The 26,294-nt window shown below is 36.7% G+C and overlaps 1 protein-coding gene across 1 annotated transcript in view; it reads right to left on the minus strand.

Annotated features, from left to right (window-relative positions):
* Positions 1-8,139: 8,139 nt before the first annotated feature.
* The window catches only part of lmbrd1 (LMBR1 domain containing 1), a 54,465-nt gene continuing 36,310 nt past the window's right edge, over positions 8,140-26,294 (minus strand). Inside the window, exons 12-16 of the mRNA XM_088013503.1 lie at positions 24,817-24,921; positions 23,347-23,496; positions 22,014-22,089; positions 9,695-9,786; positions 8,140-9,432 (exon numbers count right to left, since the gene is read on the minus strand). Coding sequence (XP_087869629.1) covers positions 9,322-9,432; positions 9,695-9,786; positions 22,014-22,089; positions 23,347-23,496; positions 24,817-24,921 — 534 coding nt within the window. The 3' untranslated portion in view covers positions 8,140-9,321. The remainder of the gene's footprint in view (positions 9,433-9,694; positions 9,787-22,013; positions 22,090-23,346; positions 23,497-24,816; positions 24,922-26,294) is intronic.

The raw sequence follows: 26,294 nt of genomic DNA on the forward strand, positions 1-26,294 counted from the left end.
GAGGTCGTGTCAAGTTTATGTTGTGTGTTGATTGTCAAATGCATCACTCACCTTGAATGAGACATTATCTGAAACAAATGAGTATCACCGAAGTAAACATGATGTTAGCTACACACCTGCTAATGGCTATTTAAATGGGAAATGAAACGAGGTTGCCGTGCACCACTTATGATCTTCCTGGATGAAATGCGCTAAAACTGGAAGATTTGAAACATTTCTGGTCAGAGCAACCGTCTCTTGTAAAATCAAAGTGATATGAAAAGCAAAAGCATAATAGCAATCTAAATGAACACGATTTTACGCATTTTTTTTTTTTTTACATTGCTTTGCTTTTCTGTTATATGAATAATAGACTGGAAATGATTCATAGGGTTGGATATTTCTGCTTGTAAAGCTAACACAAAATGGATCTCAACGCACCACCAACAATCCAATAAATTAAAGTTACAGGAGCAGTAAGGACGGATTAGATGCTATTTGATTAGGACTCGAGCACAACTTGGTTTAATTAAATTATTTTTATTAAACTAAAACACAATATGATGAACTATTAAAGTAAAATGGGCTGTTTATTAAAGCCCATCTAGAGATAAGTGTTACAAATTAGCTCATGGTGTAAGCATCATCCTTGAAATTTGTAGTGCAAATCAGTCATTAAAAGTAAGCATAAAATGGATTTTCTGGATTATGAACATTAAATAATAGGGTAAAATTACAACTAGATTTTATTTTTATAAATGTAAACTTGGTGACATCAACATAGTCAAAAAAAAAAAGTCTCATTGTTAAAATAAGCAGTGGTAACATTTTTAAAGCACTGACCAAAATAATGCAAGAGCAATAGCGGCACACCTTGTGTCGAATCTAAATAATAAATATAAACTCATACATCGGTCCACACTGTATTCAACGCACATGTCACACAGCATGTTGTTTCTTCAAGAATAATAGTTAATTCATGTGATGGGGATGAAAAAAAAAAAAAGCTGTGCTGGTCTGAAAAACAATGTTTATTTTTGGAACACTCCCTGCAGTTCTCTTCCCAAATACTGGAGGCACTACAGAGAAAATAATATCATTCCACAGCAGGAATGTCAGCACTAAAAGAACCTTAAACAACCTAAAAGAAAATATCTAATGTTTCCAAACATTTGAAATTAAAAAAAGAAATCTGTCTTGTCATGAAAGTTTTACTGCTGTCACTCATGCCGTACATTCATATGTTCATGAACCAATACAGTTAAACTCATCTTACCACCCGTAATTTACAATTTCCGCTCTTAGGACATGTTTTATTGAGGAATATAATAGGTGTTGCACATCCTCCTTTGTCCATTTCCTGTAAGTAATCATCAACTTCTTTGTAAATAACTATACAGTGCAAATGTGATGATGTTTTAAAGGATTGTGGTACATGATAAAAGCATAATTTGGTCTTGGCCACTCTCTCTAGTTGTTAGCATCATCCTTACTAATCTGAATTAGTAACTACTTGCAACCTATTACCATAATCTTGCTTCAAAAACAGAAATATCCCTTTAAGAAAATGTATGATCAAAAATACACCACTGCTTTAAAATCTTACTCTTTAAGAAAAAATGTAACTAGATTCTGTTTAAATTTGGACAGATGGAACATTTTAAAAGGTCCTCAAGAGTGCCCTATAAGGCATCTGCTGTATTGACTTTTATCTCAGGTTGAATCAGTGACTTAAAACTTCCAATTACAGTTAAAGATTTGCTCTGTACCGTTTTCTGCCTCTTCTCTTCAATCCACCAACTATATTCAATTTCCAAATTTGGCTGGGAAACGTTTAAACCCCTAATATGTTTGTGTGCCTCCTGAGGGTTCTGCTGATAAGATCAGCTTCCTCAGACAGGCAGGTCCACACAGAGCTCTAATGGGAGGAAGCTGCCAGAGCTGAGGGAAAATCTTGTTTGTTCTGTCTGCTGGTCTGTGCAGTACGGCAATGGGAGCGGCAAGCATGTGCTCCCTTCTCCCATCTGGGATGCGGGGGTCCACCGAACAGGAGAAGAGGAAGTGCCTGAAGAAGTGGGAGGAGGAAGAGGAGGCATGACTTCATTTTCAGTGAAGAACAAGGACATGAGAGGGGAAGAAAAAGATGAAGAAACAGAGAATGATCCCTGGTGGACTGGAATGAGGACTCTGGAGTCCTCTAACGTTGTCTGCACACAAATTAAAAGTGATGAAATTCGGAGTTCATTCAGCACAATAACTGTATGAATTCACAGTGCCTTTCAATTTAGACTACGAGACATAATTGGGTTAATTATATCCACTACTGTCATTGGCTTTGTTAGAGTGTTTTTTTTTTTCTTTCTTTTCTGTTTTATTATGCCAATATCCTACAGCATGCGTCAAACTCAAGACATGGGGGTAAAATCTGTTCCATACCATAAAGCTGCTGGTTTATCCTTGACCTGTATGGTAGGTTCTTCAATCTTTGAGATGCTGTTTGCTCCCCAATGTTTTCTTTCAAACAACGGAGGCCTTTGCACAACTGTACTTATATTGAAATTGAATTCTGAAATATCAGCATTAATGAGGGTGAGAACAAAATACTTTTCAAGTGTTTATTTATAAAAAAAAAAATAAATAAAAAAGTATTGATATTGATATATTGGCTCCCTTCTGCTTTACAATATGCACTGTATTGTGTTGGCTTATGACAAAATAAATTAAAACATTAACTTTTGTGGTTAATGTATAAAACTAAATAATAAACTTAAACATCTTTGCAAGGCATTGATAGCCATCAGTGTTGCTACACAGCAGAGAAAAAAAATAGGAAAAAAAATATATTTTATTTCTGGTGTTGGTGAACCTACACTAAAATGTAATCAGATACACACATTTGCTGAGTGCAGACCTCAATGCCCCAAGGATGAAAATTCTTGAATATGTTGTGTTGCCCTCCTCAGTATTACTACTTCAAGGTCGCACGCAACTATCTTCCATTTCCTGCAGATATAAAAGTAATTATTACTTTGCTTTTGGCATTTATTGCAAATTTGCTCCAAAAATTGAAGGTTCCACATGTAAAGTTTTTTTTTTCATATTGATAAGTACATTTCAGGTATAAAGGTTGTTGTATCCATCTTTTCTTTGATTGTCCTCCATTTAAGCATTCACAATGTACGCAGAAAAATATAGGGGATAAAAACTACCCATGTTTCTTCTGCATGAGCTGAAGAAGCTATATTGTACCATAATTTATTTTTCTACTAAAGCCTTTAAGGAAAACAATAAAAATGCTGCTGATGACTATGGATGTGCTGGTTACTCGTATTAGTGGGTGCTTATTTGTTAATGTCAAAATCTAAATGACGATTTAAAACAAACAAATAAAAAAACACATTAATTTACCTTTAGGTATAATTGTGCACATGCATGTGTTTGTCCAGAGTGCTGGTGACTTGTCCAGAGTGTAACTCACCTCTCACTCAGTCTGGCCCGAAGACAGGTAGAGACAACGGTGGATGGATGGATAGCATGATGCAGAAAAACATGACTTTTTTTTTTTTTTTTTACTCAAAATGATCATACTCTGGGAAGCCTAATGGTGATATTTATTGATTTAATCTTTCTCACGTTCATGTTCTTTACCGTATGCCACTTTTTTTTTTTTTTTTTTATTGAGAAAACTGTTTTCCTCCCAACGGCTTGTTTATGCAAAAGCAGCCAGCTCTGTTTAGCTGTTCGTAATGGACATGCTGACAAGCCTGCTGGACATGTTTTCATTGAGTGGAAAGTGGCATGTCCCACAGGCTCATAAGAGCAAAGAGGTGAAGCTGCTTTGTGCCTCTAAACACTGAATCAACATAATCACATTGATCCTGAATCACTTGTGTCCCCTGAGGCCCGACTGAGAGGTGAGGCAGGCGGCTCCATTGTCACAGAGCTATCTCAGGACTTCAAGCACAGGAGGAACTGATTTGCTTAATGTTTTTTTTTTTTTTTTAACTTGCAGATGCTAAGCTCACATTTGAATACAATTTAGCAAAAACTAATGAAGATAGAAAAATGTGCAAATTAAAATATATATATATTTTTTTTCTACACCGCAACTGTGAAGTAAAAGTTGGAGACTCTTGATAGAGTGCATCACTAGAAGAGTACCCAGAAGGTATTTGGTATGCAGCATAAAATACATTTCAGTCCCCTTTCCCGGAGAACAGTAAGATGGATGATAGCAACAGAGGGCCAGGAAAATAGTGACAGTAGTCTGTAATTCCTCTAGGTATCTATTTTATTCTCTATAGTATTACAGAAAATCATATTTTGCCTTTATATAAAACCCATCTCACCTGTCTCTCTAGACAAATGAACAACAAATGGCCACTTTAATCCTGTTAAAGTTTGTTTGCAACCTAAGCTTTAATTGCTTTGCAAGGTTTGATATTGAGCAAACAGTATAAGATGGACCTTCTCCAGCTCTTGTACCCAGACCAGAGTTTTTGACAAAGTGAACTACCAAATAAATCCCAAGCATGAGCACTTCTCATCTGCTTGGTGTTCACCAAGAAGTGTAAAAGGGACATACTGTGCTGGAAAAAAGCAATTGCCCCATCGCTTTTTTTCTTTTAAATGTTTCATTGAACAAAATGTAATATCAGCAAAGATAACCTTGAGTAAAAAGAATGTGTAGTTTTCAAATAATGATTTCATTTACCAACCTGGCCCCTATGTGTCAATCATTCAACAGGTCTCAGTCGAACGCTCACGCCTGAAGGCTGCCTGATCTGTAGAATTATGAAATCACTTAAACAGAACCTAAATGACAGCATGAAGTTACATAAAATACTTTGAATCAGTCCGTTCTCCAAAGTCACTTGGTATATTTAAAGCATTTAAACATCAACATCAGAAAATGATAAATATTTTTTGAAAAGTTTACCCTTTTCTTTGTGCATACACATAAGGGTGAAGAGAGAAGAATCACAAGTTTGCACAACATGAAAAATAAAATGAAAACATAAAACTGAGCAATAGCATTCATAAAATGGACACATTCAGGCTAGGCTATGATAATCAGATCGTGTTATGGGGCTTCATCCTTTTACGTTCCGACTGTGAAGGGAGGCTGTGAAGAAAAGTTTGAAAGTTTGACACTGTAAATTTTATGACTTGCTAAATTTTGTATGTATGTGGTGCATTTTGCACATTTTAACAGTGTGCTTGATGTGTCCGTTTCCTCCATAAAGTTTGGTTTCATGTGTGTCTAATATCATCAAATGCGAGGTGAGTTGTCTTGTAATCCAGATTTTAGATTTTAATAATTGCACAATCTGGTAACACTTAACAAAACATTGGAATTTGCCGATGGCAGCGTGTTCCGTGTTTTAACCAACAAGATGCTAAAAATGGCAATTTGGTGAAACAATTGTGAATGGTGAACCAAATTAATCTTAGTCTAAGTTTATTAAGTAGTTCATGATTTAATTCTGCTGACTGCTTTCGGATTTTCATCTGATGCTGTCTGTACTGGGTCAGAACCATTGTTCTCTCGGCTTGTAGCTTGAACAAGGATTGCATCGACATCTTTTATCACAAAAACCACTTAAACGGATCAGTTCCCAGAAGTTCAACTTAAAATTCCAGGTTTATCTCATAAATGTTATGACATCAATAACAATTCAGAGTCAGACTGAAACGCTCAAGGCTCCCTATGAAAGGCATTCCTTCAAAACATAAATATGCACAACCACCGACATCAGCAAACACAAACATCTGCTCAAAATGCAATCAATTTGTGTCTCTTGATCAGCACTAGATAACACAATCAGGGAGCAGAGTGCAGCCTTGGTACTGCTCCAGGAAAATCAAAACCACTGCAATCTCCGCCAAGGGAGTCACTTGGAGTCTCCAACCAGAGTGAATATGTTATATAGAAAAGCAACCGCAGAGTTGGGAAAACAGAGAGAGTCTGTGTCAAGGTGTCCCTGGTTAGTGACATGTTCCGATAGTGAACTAAACACAAATAAGTGTGTTTTAACAGTTCCATGGGTGAAAAAGCAGAGTTTGGATACTTGTCAATATACTTCAAGTTTATTTGAATCTAATCTACAATAATTAATGTTTATTTTAAGGATGTCTCTGTACGCTCTCAGTAAAGCATATATATATATATATTTATGTATATAAAAAAGAAAACGTGTGGTGTTTTATGATTGCAAGACCAGATGTTTGTCCTAAGTAATGTTCCGACACGTTGTGCTGTATTCATGTGCTCCTTGTTAGTTATCAAACATTTGTTTAAAAAGATGAAGCATTCATTAGTTGAATCAATTTACTTTCAGTGTGGCTTTGACTCAAGTTCCTGTTTTAACTGGTGCCAGGGCCACATGTGGGTAGAGATAAAACACCTGACCTAACTGCACTGATATAAATTACTACTTTCCTAGTGAATGCCTGTAGACTGGTGGAGGTACAAATTGATTTAAAAACAGGGAAACAGAAGTCTGCACATCTGTTATGGATGGCCAATAGACACATCGTACCAATAATCCCTGGTAAAGCAGGGTTATTTCATTTATTCAGACATTATTTTACTAAATTATATTCACATTTCTCCTTGCAAGAGTTGCAACACTTCTTGAAGGAGTAAAAGAAGACATTTAGACAGAAGGCTTTTAAATATAAGGTATGACAAGTAAAGTAGCTCTCTGAACAGCCGGAATCCTCTGTTGTGATCCTAAAATCCTCCATGTTAAACGTATGAAACTCATGTTTTCGGCACAAGTCTTCTTTACTTTACTGGTAAATGCACGGGTGGAACTTAACATCGCAGCTTAACTCACATTACAAGGTAGGCATACCTCAAACCCTAATTGGACATAAAAATGATATGCAAATCCATTTAAAGCAGGCAGTGAGAAGTATGTGTGTAAGCTAATCCAGGGATGGGTGTATTTAACTGTCAGCCCACAAGCATTAATGACTCAAAAAGGTTTCATGTTTTTACACTTTTTTTCTTTTTTTGTGTGTGTCAAAGCCCAAGCTTTGGGCTGATGGCAATTTTGTATTTAGCATCTGAATAGTGTAAAAGTGGGATTTTAAATTGTAGCTCCATCACCAATTTGACCGGGACAGATATTAAAAAGAAATCCCATACAGAGTATGATGGACAAAAAAATTGAAAAGGAATCCAGGAGGGGCTTTGATAACAGGGTCAGACATGTAATGATGGATGATTGGGAAAGTGGGCAATTTTCACTCAACCTGCAGCAACTTCCAGGTTTTTTTTTTTCTTCTTCTTCTTCTTCAAATATGAGTCAAATAGGAGGTTTTAAAATAACATTCAAACTACAGACCTGTTTACTCTAAAAGCTTTTGAACCAAATGATACTACACTGATGCCCTCTCTAATACTTGATGCATACAGTACATAGTAAAGGAACCATTTCCTTTATGTTCCTCTGTAAAAAAAAAAAAATGTATATACTACAGAGCAGGACTATAGGTCAGGCATTTTTGCTCATGTTTCATCTGCTCATCTTTTCAAAGCAGATTGAAATTTATGCATTGCACTTTAATATATGCGGCTAATCTCTCTCATATTCTTTCTGTGTATATTCAGTGCCTACCAGGAACGAAGGTGCAAAGCAGCACCACAACTTCAGCATCACTTTTTCTTCGTGATGTGGAATTAAACATATTTATGGAGTTCTTCATTTTTCATTTATCTTTAAAACATTACGACCCAAAGACTGTGACTTTGGGTCCCGCTCAAGGTCATACCGATAACATTTTTCTATACTCAAAATACCGATAATTAGCATGCAACTTTTTGAACATTCACAAGTAGAGCTCAGAGAAATTAAAACATTTTGTGGGAGTTCAATATTTTGAAACTACAACTTTTAGATTGCAAGAGACTAGATGAACCAACACACAGAACACAACAGGTTATTAGGAAAAACATATTTTAGCAATACTTTGAGTAAGACTAAGTGCTTTAAAAAATCTTCAATGTAAAATAATGTAGACTGAATATTAGATTTTGATCAAGAAATGCTAAAATACTCCCTGGATTCCCTAAAAAAAAAAATCTAGGTTGCTCTGTTCAAATAAAAACACTTAACTGAAAACTGATTAAAATAACCTTAATAGACAAAGAATGTTTGAAATTGTTTTATTTATTTATTTATTTTTTCAAATACAGGTACCATTGAATAATAGCATACCTTTCCCCAAAATCATTATGCAACCATCTCTAAAGATGACCAGGTCATTTCAAAACTGGAAACTCTTCTAAGATGAGTTATGAAAGCTTGGACAAATAAAGGTGCATGTGCCCATCATAGTAGTTTGCATTCATGAGGCACAAACATTAAAAAAAAAAAAAAAAAAGAGAAGACATTATGATTTGGTCTTAATTTGAGATATGTACATAGAGAAATAAATTTGTGTATGGCTGAAAGGTGCCATTAAAAGCTATTTCACAAGGCTGCAGCTGATTAACTTCAAAGTAAAACCTTAAATGATACAAAGCCTTTATTAAAAGAAAAACACATCATCCGTAACCGGTTACTTTCACCTCTCAGTTTCTCTTTTTCCCCAATTCCACCGAAAAATCCATGTTGAAGCTGCAAAAAAACAAACAAACTGAAAACAACAGATGCAACTGGTTCTTTACATTTCACACATCGAGCGGGTCCGCAGGCGCAGGTACGCTTCATTATATAACAGCAGATGGAAGAAAATACAGTATATCCACTTGAACTTTATGCAACTTAAAGCAAGCCTTTTACAGTGTCACAAATGTTACCTCTTAGAAATCACCGTTTTATAACAACCAGCTATTAAGTATAACTACTGATAGGTTTCAAATATGTACCAAAGAAGGTGTAGATGTAGTTATAAATAAATAATTTAAGCGGACTAGGAGGAGTACCTTAAGGATGTAAAAATAAAAAATAGAAATCTACTGTGCGACAGAAGAAGCCTAAACATTAAGTTTTGGAACAGTAAATGTTTCATGTCAGTGTTTCTTCTAAAGAATTACCAATTTGAGTCAGACTGTCGAAATGTGAATCTTGTGAGTATGATTGAGTTGGAGGACACTCTCAGAATCCCAGAGCCATCAATAAAACTGAGAGGAGGACACTACAATCAGTCTGAACTGTCTCATTAAAAGGGGAAGAGCTGGTCAACTCAATCAAGCCTGGGATCCAAAAAAAGAAATCCAGAATAGTACATTTAATTAGTTCACTGATTTATTTGTTAAAGAAAACATGCTTTTTAGTCCCTTTAAATTATGACTGTAAGTGAAAAGTTTTTTTTTTTTTTTTTTTTTTTTCAGTGCACATATTCATCATCGCTCAAGTCTGAGTCATCGGCCTCCACCTCTCCTTCGATCACAGATTTCTTTCCTCTGCAGCATGACACCACCAGGCCAATAAGGAAAGCCTGAAATAATGAGAGAAACAAACATTATTTTACTTCCAGAAGTTGAATCGTGCACAATTCTGCCACTCTTCCCTGAATTTGTTTTTTTTTTTTTTTTTCCAGGAATGCTTTTGAAACGCATGTTCAATCCTTCTGATCTGTTGCGGTAACTAAGCTGCATTTCTGAATCCTCTCTCACAACATTATGACTCCAGGCGCCTCATTCCAACTCCCTCCTCCTTCATCTAAAGATGAAGAGATTTGTCAACGTTTTGTAACTTACCCCAATAAAAGCCCAGTTCCCAAAGTAGTAGATGGTGCTAAAGAACCAGAACTTGTGTAGGAAGAGATAGGTTCTCGTCACAGTGCACTCATCTGAAAAAGAGAGGTAAGAACGTTTTTACAATTTTTGTTAGCAGCAGAAGAAAAAGACAACATGGACGGAACATTTTACAGTTTTAATTGTAAAATGCTTCTTTCTCCTAATTCTTGAGCTAATTTGATGTAAATTAACCAAGTTTTTATAGCCCAGTTCTGATTAATGATCTGCAGGTCAAATACTGAAGAATTTGAGGTTAGTATGTATTAAATATAAAAAAAAGTACAAAATCTACTTTCGGTCTATAAAGACGTCAAAGACAACGTGTCCTGAAATGTACTTTGTTTTGAGATAAAAGTTAGACATGTACTCCAATGCACAAATCAAGATAATACTACAATTTAATCACTTTTTGCTTGATTAAACCTGCCACTAGAAGAGAACCTGTATCTTTCTGCCGATTTCTGATAGTCCTTATGAAAAAAGGTGAAAACAAGTATGATTGGTATATTACTGGTTCTTAGACACAGCCCCGCCCCCTACAATTTTCCTGTCTGCTGACGCAGATAGCTTCTATGTACTGTTACCGAGGGGGGGAAAAAAAAACACACATCAGGAATCAAATAAACTGTGACACATCCATTGCTACATGGTGTATGATATGTCTGAGTTATAAAGGTGTCTGAACTCACTTAAGAGCTAAAAACAGGCCGCCATTACAAAATGGAGCAGTGCCTCAGGCAATTTTGTTATTCTAACCATAAAAGACAACCAGCAGTTGGAGGAGAGGATAGTTGTGTCACTGTCGATGTGAATCTGGCAGAACCAATGAATAAAACTAGAATGATGTAACACTTAATGGTGCCTCGCCTCAAACATATTGAGTTTCACTTGCGGAAAAGCCAAAAGGTAAAAAAGCATGAAGCAGACATCAACAAATCATAAAGACTGTGCACCAGTGTTTACAGGGTGTACACACACACACACACACACACACACACAGACACAGACAGCCGCAGATTCTAATGTGTTTCAAATACTTGCAGCCAAAGAGCCGCACAGCTGCAGGTTCAGAAAAAAATATCTTTAATCTTACACGGTCCTTTCTGTGATACGGTGAAAACGATGGATGATAGTGAACCCATTCTCAATAATGAAAAGAACTAAGAGGGTCATCCACATGACCTCAGTCACAAGATCAGAGGGAAATATTACAATAAATGCACAAACACACATGAGAAACTGTGTCAAGTCCTGCTTCCAACATTCCTGAATGTGCACGTTTGTGGCTTCGGTTTTAACCCATGAACAACTACACCTGCAGCTCAGAAAATTAATAAACACCAATAAATCAAATAAATCATACACTCTATCAGTTGTAAGTCTTTACCAGTGCCTGAAAATTTTAAATCTAACATCAAGTGTACAAAACTACCAACCACTGACAATCCAAATACCATGAAAATGTAGAAAACATAAAATCCTACCCTCTCTCGACTTTTCTACATCCCTACTGTTATCTAAAAACTCTGTACTTTTGCCACAGGTATGTTTATAGTTATTTAAAAAAAAAAATATATCAAAAGAGCATTTCTTTCTTTCCTTTTTTTTCTAAATTTGTGCAAGTGGACGTTATCTCTGAGTAGATTTACAAGATGGGCAGAGAAAGAGGTGAAGAACATGCAGTGAATGAGTAGCTTTACAGGACATTTACTGCATGTCCTTTCGTTCTATATTCTGAAAAATATGATGAGATCATATATGTACGGTTGTGTTGAAACCCACAAGGCAAACATACTGTAGGAGTTTGAACAATGTTTTTATGTGATATAAAAAGAAAAAAAAAAGATCTCCAGACTAGACTGCCACAAAGAGTTGGTTATGAATAATTATTTCCTCTTAAAATAGCAGGGGATATTTAACAATGTGAAACGTTTCTCTTTTTTTTTTTTTAACATTAACAATTTAAATCATACCCTTCTCACTGGTAATTTTTTTTTAAATTCAGAAACTAGCACAGATGGACTTCTGGCCACTGCTCTGTACAGTCTGCCCGCAGTGGCGCAACTGCACATTATTCAGGTGGATGCGAAAACATAAATCTGTCTGCCCGTATCCATTTAAGGACAGGATGAGTTTCACTTGTTTTCATTCTGTCAACAGAACAACAGTGTGATGTTCAGAAACATGCCTGTTTAAAAATCTGTGAAGTGCACAGCTGATTGTGGATAAAACAAAAAAAAAAAACACAAAAAAAAAACAGAAAAAGCGCTACGTATCAGTCGGTTTATCAGCCCACTGATAAAATCAGCCTACCTCTACTTGAAGCACTGAATGATTAACCACTTACTCAGCTGCAGCTCATTTACTGAACCAATAAACACTTCTTCTGTATTAGGCTTTTTAATTCCCTAGGAGCCATGGCAGACAAAAGCAAAACTAATGTCTTTAGCATTTCTCAAAAGTGATCATGAAAACAAAAGTAAATCCGAACAAAAAATAAAATACAGTAATGCTCCTGTTCTGTGTTATAAATAATTTCTCATTCTGCTAAAACAAACCTGGATTTCCTCATGATGCCAGTTTTTGAGTCTCCTTAAACTGATGCATGTATTGGTCAGACAGATTCAGACAAGAAAGGACAGCCAGCGTTCCAAGGCTGAGTCACAAAGTGAATGAATATTAGAAGGGGTGACGTCTGAAAGGGTGCAGTGTTTATACGCTGCAGTTTGATTCTTAATATAGAGAAATGGTGAAAAATAAAAAATAAAAAAATCCCCACCAAGATCTCATTTCTTAATGAGCTGCCATATACAGACACTAGAAAGAACGCTATGTAAATGTATTCCTTATTAAAACTTATGTCAACAGGATAAGGGAACAGAAAGTCCAAAAAAAGATGGAGTTGCCTAAAATGCTCTGTCTGGCTTCATTAGAGAGCCATCTGGAGCATTAACACTGACCCTGCTGTGCTGCTCCTGTCACGCTGTTTCTAACAGAGCTCTTCACACCGACCTGAACTCCATAAACAGTGCAGACACACTTATATGAAGCTACAGGACATCAAAATCCAAAGCCACAACTGGTCATGGTCGAGGTTCAGAACAGATGCATTAAAACCCGATGCAGTCAAAGTTCATCCAGACAGAAAGCTGGAATTCAAGAAATGTATCCACCTCTGCCCTGTTCCACTTATGACAGAGGTGGAAGAAAGGCATTTAAATCCCAGGACCAAGAGATGAGAAGAAGATGATGATGATGAAGAAGAGGAGGAAGCAGAAGAGTCTTTTCCTGATTCCCATGATTCCACTCCTTCTCACAGCCATCTGCAGCTCTACAGCTGCTTCACTGAACCACTGAGTTCTGAGTGGGACCTACAGATGGTTCACTACAGTGGTCTGCCTAAATATATTATCATGTACAACACCGACTGGCTTCACCTTGTAATCATTGCTGGTGTTTCATAAGAGCATGGGGCCGGCGTGTGGGTGCAGGTAATTTCACCTTGACTTGTGATCCTCAGGTGAGTGCTGCCCTGTGTACCATGATGATGAATAATGTCTTTCATGTCCACAGTCAAAAAGCATGCAGAAAGCCCAGTGCACACATGCAAGCACTCGGAGTTCTTTTGTATGTTCTCTTATAAGCAAGTGCTCTGGAAGCATCACTGTGCACTTATGCTTTTTTTTTTTTTTTTTTTTTCCTTTCTCTCCCTCTCAATCTGAAATGCAATGGAGCATTTTTGTTCAAGTGTCCTCTGAGGATGCTGATGTTCCTTCAGTAAAATTATTTTTAAGACACGGCGCTTTTCTCAAAGAAACACAGGGCATGACAATTCGCAGAAAGCCTCTTTCACGGTAGAAAAATTATTTGCGGCGTCCACAAGAACTCTCGACGCAGACACACAAAATGTCTGAGACTAAAGCGATCCATCATTACTTGACCTCATCAAGTAATCTGGGCATAACACGAGTCGAAGAAGGAGATGAAAAACACAGGTATCTAAAATGTAGGTTCTGTTTTTCCATTCCTGTGGGTTACACAACATCAGCTAACGCGTTGTCATGGTGCAGGCTTTTCGGAATCTGATGTCTTATGTATAGGTTTAGAGTCAGCGGGAAGCAGTAAAATCATGCTTTGGTACATTTCTCGGTTTTTGGGTCATGGCTTCGCACCGCAAAACAGCAAAAAGACACGCATACCCATTTTTTATGGTTTCATAAAAAGAAATTATTTAAACAGAAAGTAGCTTTCAGATAAACAGGAAAATAAAATTAAAAAATAGACATATCAAAAATGTTTGTCCTGTTTAAGGACACGTGATAACAATATTTGATTGTGATGCCACTACTGGAAATTGCAATCACATCGATAAGAATTCTTCAATACTTCAATACTCTGTATCTCAGGCACAAAAGATAAACCTCAATGCATGATCAATTATGAAACAGGGCAGTTTAAAGTGCTGAAAATATTAAGGAAACATTCATTATCTTAGGTTTAATATTGATGAATTTGAATTCTAACCATTAAAACATGTTAATACCAGCTAAAAAGGGCCTCTGAATATTTCTGCAAAAGGTAATGGCGGTCTGTTGGCAACAAGATGGAGGTTTTTCTTTCAGGAAGATAGTTTGAGAGTGACACATTCCATTGTAATGCAAATTGATAATAATCCCCCTGCAGCAAAGAAAATTACTATTAATTTGTGTTGGTGTTGTGAAAGGCTGCTGTTGAAAATTGCTCGGGCACCTGAGATCTCAGAGGCAACATAAATTGTGACCATCGTTTTCCTGAAGCTCTTTAAAAACAATGCTATGGAAACTGGCAAGTTGCTAGGAAACAGACAGAAGTCTAGTGTAAAAAACAGCAACAACAACAAAAAAAAAACATTTCTGTGTATTAAAAATTTTCCTCGCTGAGTCAATATGTCTTGTTGGGTGAAAAGAGTCCATATGATTGCGGCTATGATACAACTTAAATTGACAACCAAAGAATCTCACATACTGTGAAACTAACTGACAAAAAGACAATGATTAGAGGGAAAATGGGCCAAAGTCCATGAGATTTTGATTGGAAAATTGATCTGCGGGGTCAAAAGCAAAACTTGTGGCTAGACTGGTAGAAATAAAGTGTGAAATAGACTCATCTCCTGCAAAAAGCTATTCTGCAGAGCAATAATTCGAGAAAACAGCCTTGATGCATAGCCTTCTGTGAGTTTCATTCAGGTCATTGCAATGAAGTAAAACCACTTGGAGATTTTCGTACTGCAAGAATTTAAGTTTGTACAAGTTGCCTGATCAATACCGGGGTTAATAGAATAAAAATATTAAAATAAATGTGCCATCACTGCTGCGGAGAACCTGTAATTTCTGACCATTTATTTCCACTATGCTGAGTAAATGAGTAATGATATGGCTGTGACCTTAGAGGAGATAATGGATATTTTTGCACAGAGCACCTGCTTGCCAAGATGTTTGTGTCATTAACGCATTGTGTCCAGCTGGCCACTCAGTCACAAGCTTGACTTCTACCCTCCTTTGCCTCAGTGTAAAACCAGCAATTATTACAATAGAATGCCCCTCGAGTGCATATGTGTGAACTGAGGGAACTTTTTTTTTTTTTACCAAAAAATGCCCTTCATTTTTTTTTTTCTCCCACCTCATCTGAGATAGGCTTACGAGAAGTAAAAGGTGTTCAGTTCTCATATAGATTGGCCTGAGACAGGCAGGCTGAAACCAGACCAAGACCAAAGAACATGGCACATGAGTTGAGAAGTCATGACTGGAGGGCAAAAATGATCTGAAAGCAGGTTTTTCAAAGGTTTTATGGAGTGATGAAATACGAGGAACTCTTTATGAACCAGACGGGGCTGTGGTTCGATCAGTACCAGCCATAAAGCTCCACTTGACTCAGATGATAGTGAGGTGAAAGAAAGGTACGTGTATAGGCTGGCATTTTACTAAAACATGAGCTAGTTGGACATTTTCATTTTAAAGAAGGACGCAAAATCAACTCCTGAGCTTGTCATCTGTTTTTAGAAGTAACCTTCTAGCGGAAGGATGCTTCAGAAAAAGGTCAGGATGACCATGGTCTTTATGCAGTGCAATGCTTCATCACTTGCATTGAAGCACTGCACTTTAAGGCTTGCAGTAAAGTAAAAAGTAAAATGTTAAATAATAATGACATGGCTCCCTTCTTCATCTGATCTAAAATCCCCTGAGAACCTGTGGAGGATTCTTAAACAGGAGTTTGACGGAAAAAGAGAAGAGTCCAGCTCTGTGGACAGCATCTGCTGCCGCCCAAAAAGTTGATTGTCAAAAGGTCAAGAAGATGTTAAGCTTCAAGAATGGAAGGGTCATGAAGATAATTAAAAAGAAAAGGAGTGGCTAAACTGGTCAGGGTTTTTTTCTTTTTAATGTCATAAGTGTGTTTTGCAAACTTTTAAATATTTTGTTGCTATTCTATCTTTAGTACACAAGAATAAAGACATGGAATGGGAAAATCTTCATTTATAATTAAGCTACAAAATAACTGTGCACAGTAATAGTTGTACACAAATATTCTCCCTGGAAAGCTAAAAACCCACTTTTACTTTCTGAAATATTCATGTCTGAAGTTTAATAGTTTTGCTAGCACAGTAATTGTTCAATAATTAAATTTATCCTCTAAAATACAAATTGCCTAATAAACTAACACACGTTTGGTCCCAAAGTATAACAGACAAGTGTTTCCGTGAATATCATTTCACTCAGCAAGTGGCCAGACAAAAGCTCGTCTTCAATTAAAGTAAATGGCAAGAGGTGCATTCCTATTTTAACAGCTGCTCTATTATAAAATAATAATAATATAAACAGTATAAAAAAAACCTGAATTTCCAATGCAGTGTTTTACAAACAAGCACCATAAAAAAAACTGTTCGACATATTAACCACTTTATGTCTAGGGAGGTTATGAGAACACATAAAAGAAGACACGAATAGTAGTAAACATCTTGGATCAATGTCAAAAAGCAACTTTAAACAGATTAAGATGTAGATTTCTAATAATTTAAATCTAATCTGACATACTTTTACAATTTAATTGCAGGAGACAATCAGGCAGATGGAGTGCTTCAGCTGTGAGAGGATCAACCCTCAGCTTAGGTTTGACTGAATTATCATCAGTCCCTGTATCCAAGTTATCATCCATCATATGAATGGTTACAATTACGCTGCTTTAAGTCAAAATTGATTATTCGCACAACCTACACAGTATTCTCTCAAACTTTTGCTTCAGCAAAGTTGGTTTGTTGTAATGGTATATTATATCCAGTAAAATACCAATTTACAACAAAATACAAAACAAGCAGACACGTTGATTGAGGTATTTTGCTTCAAAAGGGATGGATTGTATGATGCCTGAGAATGATTATCTGGGTTTAAGATTATACTATTAATTCAGTGAGAAACCAAAGTACTGAAGTTATAACTAAAGGCAGAGTTTCAACCTATCTGCATGGAAGAGAAAAGCCATACATGCAAGAAGAGGAAATATATATATAAAAAAAATATACATTACAAAAATCTCTATACCATGTCAGTAGATGAAATACCAGTGGAACAAAATATGCCCTAATTTATTCAACCCAGATAACAACTGTGAAAATGTGAAGTTCTCTGCGACTTTTCTGTGCAGATCCTTAAATCTGTTGGAAACTGTCTTGACGGTAGCTTTTAATCCTCGCCCCTGTTGCCACCTTCCTGCTCTCGTCAGCTTTACAAAGAAGGCACAGTTCTTTTTTGAACAAGTCTGCATCAATTACAGAGTGAGAGCTGAGCAACTGAGAGTGACTTCTTCCTGACACGGCGTTCCAACTTCCTGAAGCCAGCGGAACCATTACCCTCTTGTCTGCATTAACTCTAAATTGTCTTCTTCTCCATTTTTTCCATTTTACTGGGAGTGTTTTATACTTCTGTCTTCACTCTGTCATTGTTACACATGAAATGGAGCAAAGTATTCTACTACAGATAAAAAAAGGCTTTGTAGTAAGAATAAAAACCCTGATTTATGTCAAAAAATGTGCTCTTAATAAAAACATATGCAAAGTGTTCCCTTAACACCTGAACACTGCATGCATCTAGCTATTTACCTGTCAAACATTCAGCCATTATTTCCCCTAAACTTCTCGGCAAACATTTCAGTTACAAAAGAAAAACATATTTCAGTCAGAGTAAACACTCCTTCCCTCTGTAAAGGAGTTAGATAAAGATTTTTTTTAAAGTTCAGGTCTAATTCTTTGTTTTCCAATCTTATAAAAACTTTCGCCTGCACCATATCCACAGAATCTGCTGATTAGTGAATGTATTCCCTCTCAGTCGCATGCATCTTTCAGCTTGACACATCCTCCTACTCATGGAAGCTGGTACCGCGGTTCTGAAAGCAGAAGCTGTTTCAAAGAATGCCCAAAAAAAACAACGGAAAAAAAAAAAAAACTACACATTTTTTGGTCAAATGAATGATTTCTCAGACTCTCGACACCTTCATTGTATTATGACTCTATAATTCTTCATATATAATGAGCATATATTTACAGTCTTAAACACAATGAAGCAGTGAAGCAGTGAAGAACTATAGCTCAATCTTCTACAGCTAGATGTAAGATTAGTGGGTCAGAAAAATATATATTTTTAAAAAAGGCAAATAATTCCAAGTTATTTCAACAAATTTGTTTTAGTCATTACAGATGATGTGGCTCTGATGGCTTCTTCAGGCCATGACCTCCAACTCTAGATAGGTTTTCTGCTTAATGTGAGGGGGCCCAAATGAGAGTAAATTCTTTTTATGCATGAGCCCATGGTTCTGGACTGGAAAACGGTGAATGGTCCCCTAGTCTGTCTTTGCCTCAAGTGGACAAGGTTAAGAATCATGGGGTCTTGTTCAAGAGTGATGGCAGGATGAAGCAGAAGATGCAGAGAGATGGATTGGTACATAGCATAGGATGCCTGAAGGCGGGGCTCAATACCACCTACCACTAGGAGGTGCTGCCCTGCTACAGACCTAGCCAAGTCAGTGGAAACACGATTACTTCAGAGTGGAGCGAGGCCAGGTAGAGTAGAGTGAGAAGCAGAGGAAGGGGCACATGTTCCAACCCTCATAGTCACAGTCATGAGATATGGATCACAAGCAAAAGAATAAGATCCTGGATACAAGAGGCTGAGATGAACGTCCTCCGGAGGGTGGCTAGACTTGGACTTAGAGCTGAGTCTTCATATCGAAAGGAATCAGTTGAGGTGGTTCTGGAATCTGATCAGGACTCCCCTGGCCTTCTCCGTCGGGAGGATTTCCAGAAACGTCCCATTAAGAGAAAACTCTGGGGTTACATAAGTCCACAGTTACCTGGAGGACTTATGTATCCTGCCTGACCTCGGAATGCAAATTTATGCCTAAAGTGACTCGTTTTTGACATTGGATGCTGCTGGAGACAGAGATGTCTACTGTTCCCTTCCTGGTCCTGTTGCTCCTGTGACCCGATCCCAGATAAGCAGAAGACAGACGGACAGACGAAGGATAGGCAGATGCTACGCATGGTGGAACCCTGGACATTGCTGGTGAATGTCATACAGACAGAGACATGTCATGGTTTTTCTTGAGTGTAGGGACACAAAGGGGTTAGAGTTATTTAATCAATATGCTTAATATAATTAAATAACCCAATGAAATACTTATTTATATACCACATGACAAAATGTGAAGAGGTTCAAGGGAAACAATACTTGTGCAAGACAACTGGTTGCACCAATCACACCTTTCCTTTTGACTCATTCAGTCACCTTATGTGACAATACTACGAACTCTTACAAAATAAATATTAATTTCACACTCTGTGAAACAATTTCTGTTATGCAGCATCCTAATAATTGCATGTTTTTTTTAAACTTAATTTAATTAGTTTTGACTCCTGCCTCTTATGTTACACCCACGTTGTACTTAATACACAGATAGCCAGCACATAAACTATACTGTGTTTAATTAGGGTTTAGCAGAAGCTAAATAAAGGGTAATGCTTCCAACAAGGTAATGAGTAAAGGAAGAAACCCATTAACTTTTGGAGCGGATCAGGACCTCTTTCATTAAAACTGCAAAACAGAGCCCTTGTCTAAATGGAAGTTACACCAAGTGTTCTTGTTTTGTTTATGTACTGAGAAGCAGAATAATTAGTAAAAGATAAGATAATGTTATACAATCAAAGTTGGCCGCTATCTGTCTATTAGTCGTATCTCGAACTCTTTCAGTCAATACCTTGTCATTAATCTCTGCAGACTCGCTTGCTGCATTTTAGTATGGTTGAAGTAAAATCAAGACATCAATAAATTTGCTTTAATGTCCCTGCTATATGTAGCCATACCAATTATTTTTTCTGGCTTGGATTCAGATTTTAATGATTCTCCTAAGAATATCTTTGAAAATAATTCAAAACAAAATCCTATGCACAGTATGTAATGACATTAAAGCTTTATAAACAAATCCAAGTTATTTAAAACAATTTGTTTTTTAATTTTAATTTATTCAAAAACAGGATTTTTTTTTTGTATTTACTTTATCTCAGTTTTTTCATCCAAGACATGTTCTATCAATATACATCACATACTTCCTTAGAACAACAGTGAACAGTGTATATGTTTGTTTGTGATAACAACCAACTCCTACTCCACTTTTAAGATCTGAACCTCCAATCGAGTTTTATTATACACCTGTCGTTTTAACTCATCATATCTCATTAGCGACTCTGATTGCCTTCCAGCTCTGTGAATTATCATTTGGGAAAGCATTGAGGCACTATTTGAGTCATTAACTTTTCACTGCGCTAATAATCTTCTGGCAACAACAAAAAGCAATAACATGTACAGAAAGCCAATTCTTTAAACAGGTGACAGACTATTTTGCACAGGTGACTTCCTCTTGTCAGAGGTCTGAGTGTTTCAAATGGAAAGGAACACCAATCAGTGACAATAATGTCGCCGCTGACGAGTGAAGTGCATTACTGATTATATTAGTAATATGAAATGCCAGGCGAGGAATGTTTGGGATCTGACACTTTGGTAAGATTAGACCTTATAAGTCATTTTATATTATTGAACATCACTCGGCCAGTGTGGAAGGTTTTCCTTGAGGTAGAAACCCCTCCGCCCCCCAACACCAATCCATCCTACAAATTTCCAGTATTAAAATCCAAAAATTGACCTCTCCAGCACACATATCACTAGGGCCCAAAGAATCTCCTGCTAACATTCTTTGGCAGATTCTACTAGACCCCACAGAGATTCCTTGTCAATTCCCCAACAAGTCTCAGCAGTTGCATCAGCATTAGTGGAAGATATACAATGTTAGCCTGGTGGCTCTAAATCTAGAGCAGGCAGTAATGCCTCGGCCTGGATGGGCAACAAATCCATAATAACCTTTCAGCGTGCTGTAATTTAAGTGGTCTGAGAGGAAACCCGGCTTTGGCGCCTCCTTTTGGCACTGGTTCAGGCTCTGGGAAATTTAGAACCATGCACGACTGGTCACTGGTCATTTATGCCCACAAGGTGCTACCAAATTACCTGCATGAGTTAGTGCCCACTGTTACGACAGAGCACTCACTCACGCAGACTCGTTTCAGAATGCACAAATTTCACTCTGTGCAAAGCAAACGCAGAAAGTGATGGCTTGAATAGCCCACGTTTGGCTTGTTAAGATAAATATATGAAAGTTGTAAAGCCGATTTCATGATGAAATAGTCAAAGGACATGCCCAGAGTGATAATCTTCTTGTATTTAACAAAGTTTCTTATAATCGCTGAACGAGACACTCGTACAGATAATTCAGTAATTTAGCACAAAGAACTTGGTAAAAAAAAAAGAAGAAAAAAAAGTGCATTTTAAACCCATCTTTGTACTGCAGCGTCCCCTTCACTACCTATCACAACTTGGCCATTAGTCAGATGTATAAATTACCATAACAAAGCTCACTGGTGTGATGTAAATTTACACATTTATGTTATCATGGCTGATGTACTGTAATTAGAGCTTGGCATGGGCACAAGTACATGCTATGTCTTGCATGAGTTAATGTTTGTTCTTTGTATAATTTGCTCTTATTGATAATAAATGATGATCAAAACTAGAAAACAACGTCCCGCATTAAGAAGCCCAGTTTGTACCAGTCCTTCGTGTTTGCGAGGCCAGAATAAACCTGTGAGGACGTCTTTGATGGTGTGAGTGTAGTGACCCTGTACTGTGAAAAGAAGCGGTGAGAAACTTACCCTCAGGTGCGTCTGCATCACATATCTTTGTAGTGCTAACAGTAGTATTTCCAAGCACTGGATCAGTTGAGGGTGCCTGACTCGAACAGAAAAAATAAAAATAAAATAAAAAATGTGTTGGTGATTTGAAAAACATAGCAACTACTTCATGCAGAATAACAAAAATCTTTTCAAGTACTTTTGTCCAGACAATTCGACAAGTCTTATAATGGTGAAATAGAAATATCCGGATCACTCTTACCTAAACAGAGGAATACTGATTATGCTGCTTTTTGGGTGTTAAGAAGAAGTTTAGATCTTATTTGCAGAGTAAATGCAACTTAATACTAACCGGCTTGCTTCCAAAAAACAGAGGGATTTACTTAGTTATATACTAAGTGATCAGACAAACTATGAATTGCATTAAACGCTAATAATGACTTCATCTTTATTATGTTGTGCTTTTGCAGAGTTTGCAAAAGGAGCATGGATAGCAAATAACATTTACTGCAGCTACCAACAAGCTCTACTCTGTCACCATTTTGAATTTCTAGATTGTAAATTGTCACTCTTAACACATACAATTTTTTCAGTTGAAAACCTAATAATTTAAACTTTTGAGTGGTCTGAGTGGCCTTTAAATAGTCATGCAGTGCCAATATATATTTTATTTCTGCTTTTTTTCTTTTTGACACAAAAGTCATATTCCGGTTTTAAATCTGCTTGCTGAGGCTACTTTACTTTTACTACGTCCAAATGAAGTCGTGGTAACTCAGGGTAGTATAAATACAACTTAGCCTTGGGAATTGTTGCTTACACTCAGAGTCCTGGCACAGCAAAGAAAGAAATTAATTAGAAGTCCAGCGGTAAAAACAAATGAACAGGTAGGAATAAAATGTGTTCGACCTGTGAAGCTAGTTTTAAATTCATTCTCGTCTTTCAGTAGGGGAGATAATGCCTTAGCAGAACAATGCCATGGTTTATTTAAATTACGCTGCTTAAAGGATGTTTTTAGAAAGAACACACACATAGCTCTGCATTAAATCCAAATGTAGACACCCACACAAAAAGCGCAGAGCTACAACTCACAAAGGGTATACTGTCAAACAACAAATCCACACAGCAAAAAGCTACATTGTCAGACAGATAGAAAGAATTTAAAAAGAACAAGAGTATAAAAGGCTGGCTGTTGGCCTATAGAGACCAAATTGCTGCCTACACAGAGCTGGACCATAGTGGTTTAAACCCACTGGTACTGACACTGTTAGAAACCCACACTAGGAGCTAGATCTCATCAGGGAGACCAAAAAACATAGTAAGACATGGGGAAATTACATGAATTGTTTTTCCTCACCTGCGCAAGATATTTCTGGCTCCCATACATGACATACTGTGGGGCCAGACTGTAGATCATGTAGCTGGTGTGGAGAACAATCAACAGCAGAATCATGCAGAGGAAGAGGAGAGCCTGGGGACGTGTTCTCTTTGGTCTTATTTTGTACAGCTACGAAGAAAAACACAGGAATGTGATGTTCACTGTTTATTCTGGCGGAAGCAGCTATACCAGAATTTCTAACTTAGGACTGATGCCTTGGAAAAAAAAAACAAAAAACACTATACTCTGTAGAAATAGGATGGAGAAAATTATAATTTATAAGTATCAACATTGCTTTTATGTAACAAATGTTTTACGCTATTATTAATGTTGAAAACTGAAAATTGAGTACTGATTAAAAGAAGCATCAGCTTCACTAAAACTTTTTTTTTAAACTAGTCTGCAACAGTAATACATTTATTATTTTTGTAAAACAGATATTTTTTTAAATTTACATGGACAAGTACATTAGAGGGAAAAACATCAGTTGAGTCACTATTATTAAAAAAGGAAAAGCTAAACAAATTAAAGAACTCAAAACAGGATCCTTTTAATATTAATGTATTCTATAAAGCCCAATTAATTGATTTCTGCTATTAAAATGCCAAAGGCAGAGGAGCTGCAGCCCCAGCGGTATGACTGTGCTGGGACAGTTTGTCTCCCACTGTCCTTGAACTCCAATACTTGCAAAGTCAGCAACCTAATATTAAATACAGCTGAAACCCGATATTTACAAAGTATGTCCCAGTGAGTATCATTTGTCAGAATAAACCTTTAAACATGTATTAAGCATACTTCTCATTGAGATGTCATCCTAATTTTAAATAGCATGTTCTCATTAACTGCAAGTGAAAAAATCATCATAATTAACAGAAATAAAGACTTTCAGATATTCATCTATGTGTATTTATTTATTTATTTATTTTTTATTTTTCACACTAGTAGCAAAACCCTTTTTACTTGATCTGCTCACAAAGCCTTGCATCGCCTCTGCTCCTTCAAATATGAAATAAGGAATACATGTTAAAAGTTGTGTTAAAACATGCATCAACATCTAATTAGGCAATGTGAAGCAAGATTGTGAGTGTCAGAGGAGGCTCCTAACGCTTATTTTATTCAGTCTCACACAAGACACATGAACTCCTTGTGTCTTAGTACACATAGTTGGGAAATGTAGCCTCCAAAAAGAGACGCAAAAAGCCAAAGTTCTCTCTGGGGGTAGTTGGAGGCTGATGATAACATCCATTGCAGTTCAGCTGTGAGTGAGGACAGGAAAATCTGGTGTGGCATTCTTAACGAAGCTATGCAGAAGTGATGACATGGCAGTGCTGTCACAAGAGGGTATTTGTGGAGAAATCTCTTTTGAGATGGGTTTAATATTTATCAGAGATCTTTAAAACAACACTACTATACCTGTTAAGGTAACACAGAAAAGTATCTTTAGCTTACCCTTATCCAGAAGAACCAGATGCCCATGTTACGAATGCCAGCCATGGATGTCAGCACAAAGTACACCGTAATGACTGTAATTAGGATGTAATCCAATGGAAAAACCTGTAGTACCAGGAACAGAGATCAGCTACATGTACAAAAAAACAACAAAAAAACAAACAAAATAAAAACTAACAATATTAATAGAATTCTGCCATCAATAATGCTTATGTAACTCTAATAATAATAAAAAAAACACATTTATGCTAAATATTGCGCTTCATTAAAACCACTGAATAACAATTACAAAGTTGGGCAACTGTAAATGTTCAGACTTAACCTACAACCTGACCGCTACATATTTAACAACCCACTCTTGTTGTGGAGCACTTAATATCTTAAACACCATAGTCATACTAAGCACTCGTCTTAGACATTTAATCAATGCCGCTATCTGTGAAGCGATTCTTTATTGGCCTGAGCTGTCTGTCATTTTTTTTTTTTTTTTTCTGCAAAACCTGCAGTAGAATACTAATTACAGCAGAGCGTTTTCTATTGCATGCTTATGTCCACTGGCTAAAACCGAGAGGAAAGAGCAGAAGACAGCGATTTGATTTTCAATCAATCTAACACTTCAACCAAGTATTATTTACTACGCAAGACTTTTGACCTTCACACACAAACACATGCATGCACACAAAACAACAAACAAACAAAATCAGGTGATGATTTAACTTGGCTGGACAAGATCAATAACTGCCTGATTTGAATCTCCAAAATCCTTTTTTTTTCTTTTCATATTAATGAACAGACCATAAGTCTCCAAAGCTATAGCTACTGAGGGATGATGATACTTGTTTTCAATATTATGGAGGAGATGTAAGAAGCTACTTAACAAGAAACTAGTGTCTAGGTCTAGGACACGCTGGGACGTGTCTGCCATACTTTCATACTGAAAGAGAGAAAGACAAAGTAAGACTGCGCAGCAAATGTACTTTGTTTTTGCTTTTAAAATGGGATGAAAGATGATGGATTAGAAAATGCTGAAAGGCATTTGGAAGCTTCTCAAGTTATGTAAGGACATTATCTAGATTATGCAGAGTGTGACCGCTGGTTTTATAATGAGAGCCACCCTAACCAACCACAGATTCAAATATGAATTTTGTGGTAAGTTTTTCTTTCTTTTAAAAAATAGCTCTAACATAAACAGTGAATATAAGGAAAGAATATAAGGGGGGGAAAAAAACAAAAAACAATCTGCAATGCAGTTTTGTACATTTCCTGATAATATAGTTTATAAAGAAAAAATAGAAATCAATAAAATAGTGTTTGTCAGCTCCAACTTTTACAAAACATACATTACTGTAAAAGGGGTTTTGTTTTATTTCCACAGCTAAAATGTTACTGTTGGCTGCAGATCAGTCAACAGACTAAAATTTTAATCAATTCACTTTTCATATGCCCCTCCTTTGCTGCAACATTCTGACATAATTTTT

Source organism: Poecilia mexicana, unplaced genomic scaffold, assembly GCF_051168715.1.
Source record: "Poecilia mexicana isolate PSO_F unplaced genomic scaffold, ASM5116871v1 scaffold_15, whole genome shotgun sequence".
In the NCBI taxonomy this organism is placed as follows: domain Eukaryota; kingdom Metazoa; phylum Chordata; class Actinopteri; order Cyprinodontiformes; family Poeciliidae; genus Poecilia; species Poecilia mexicana.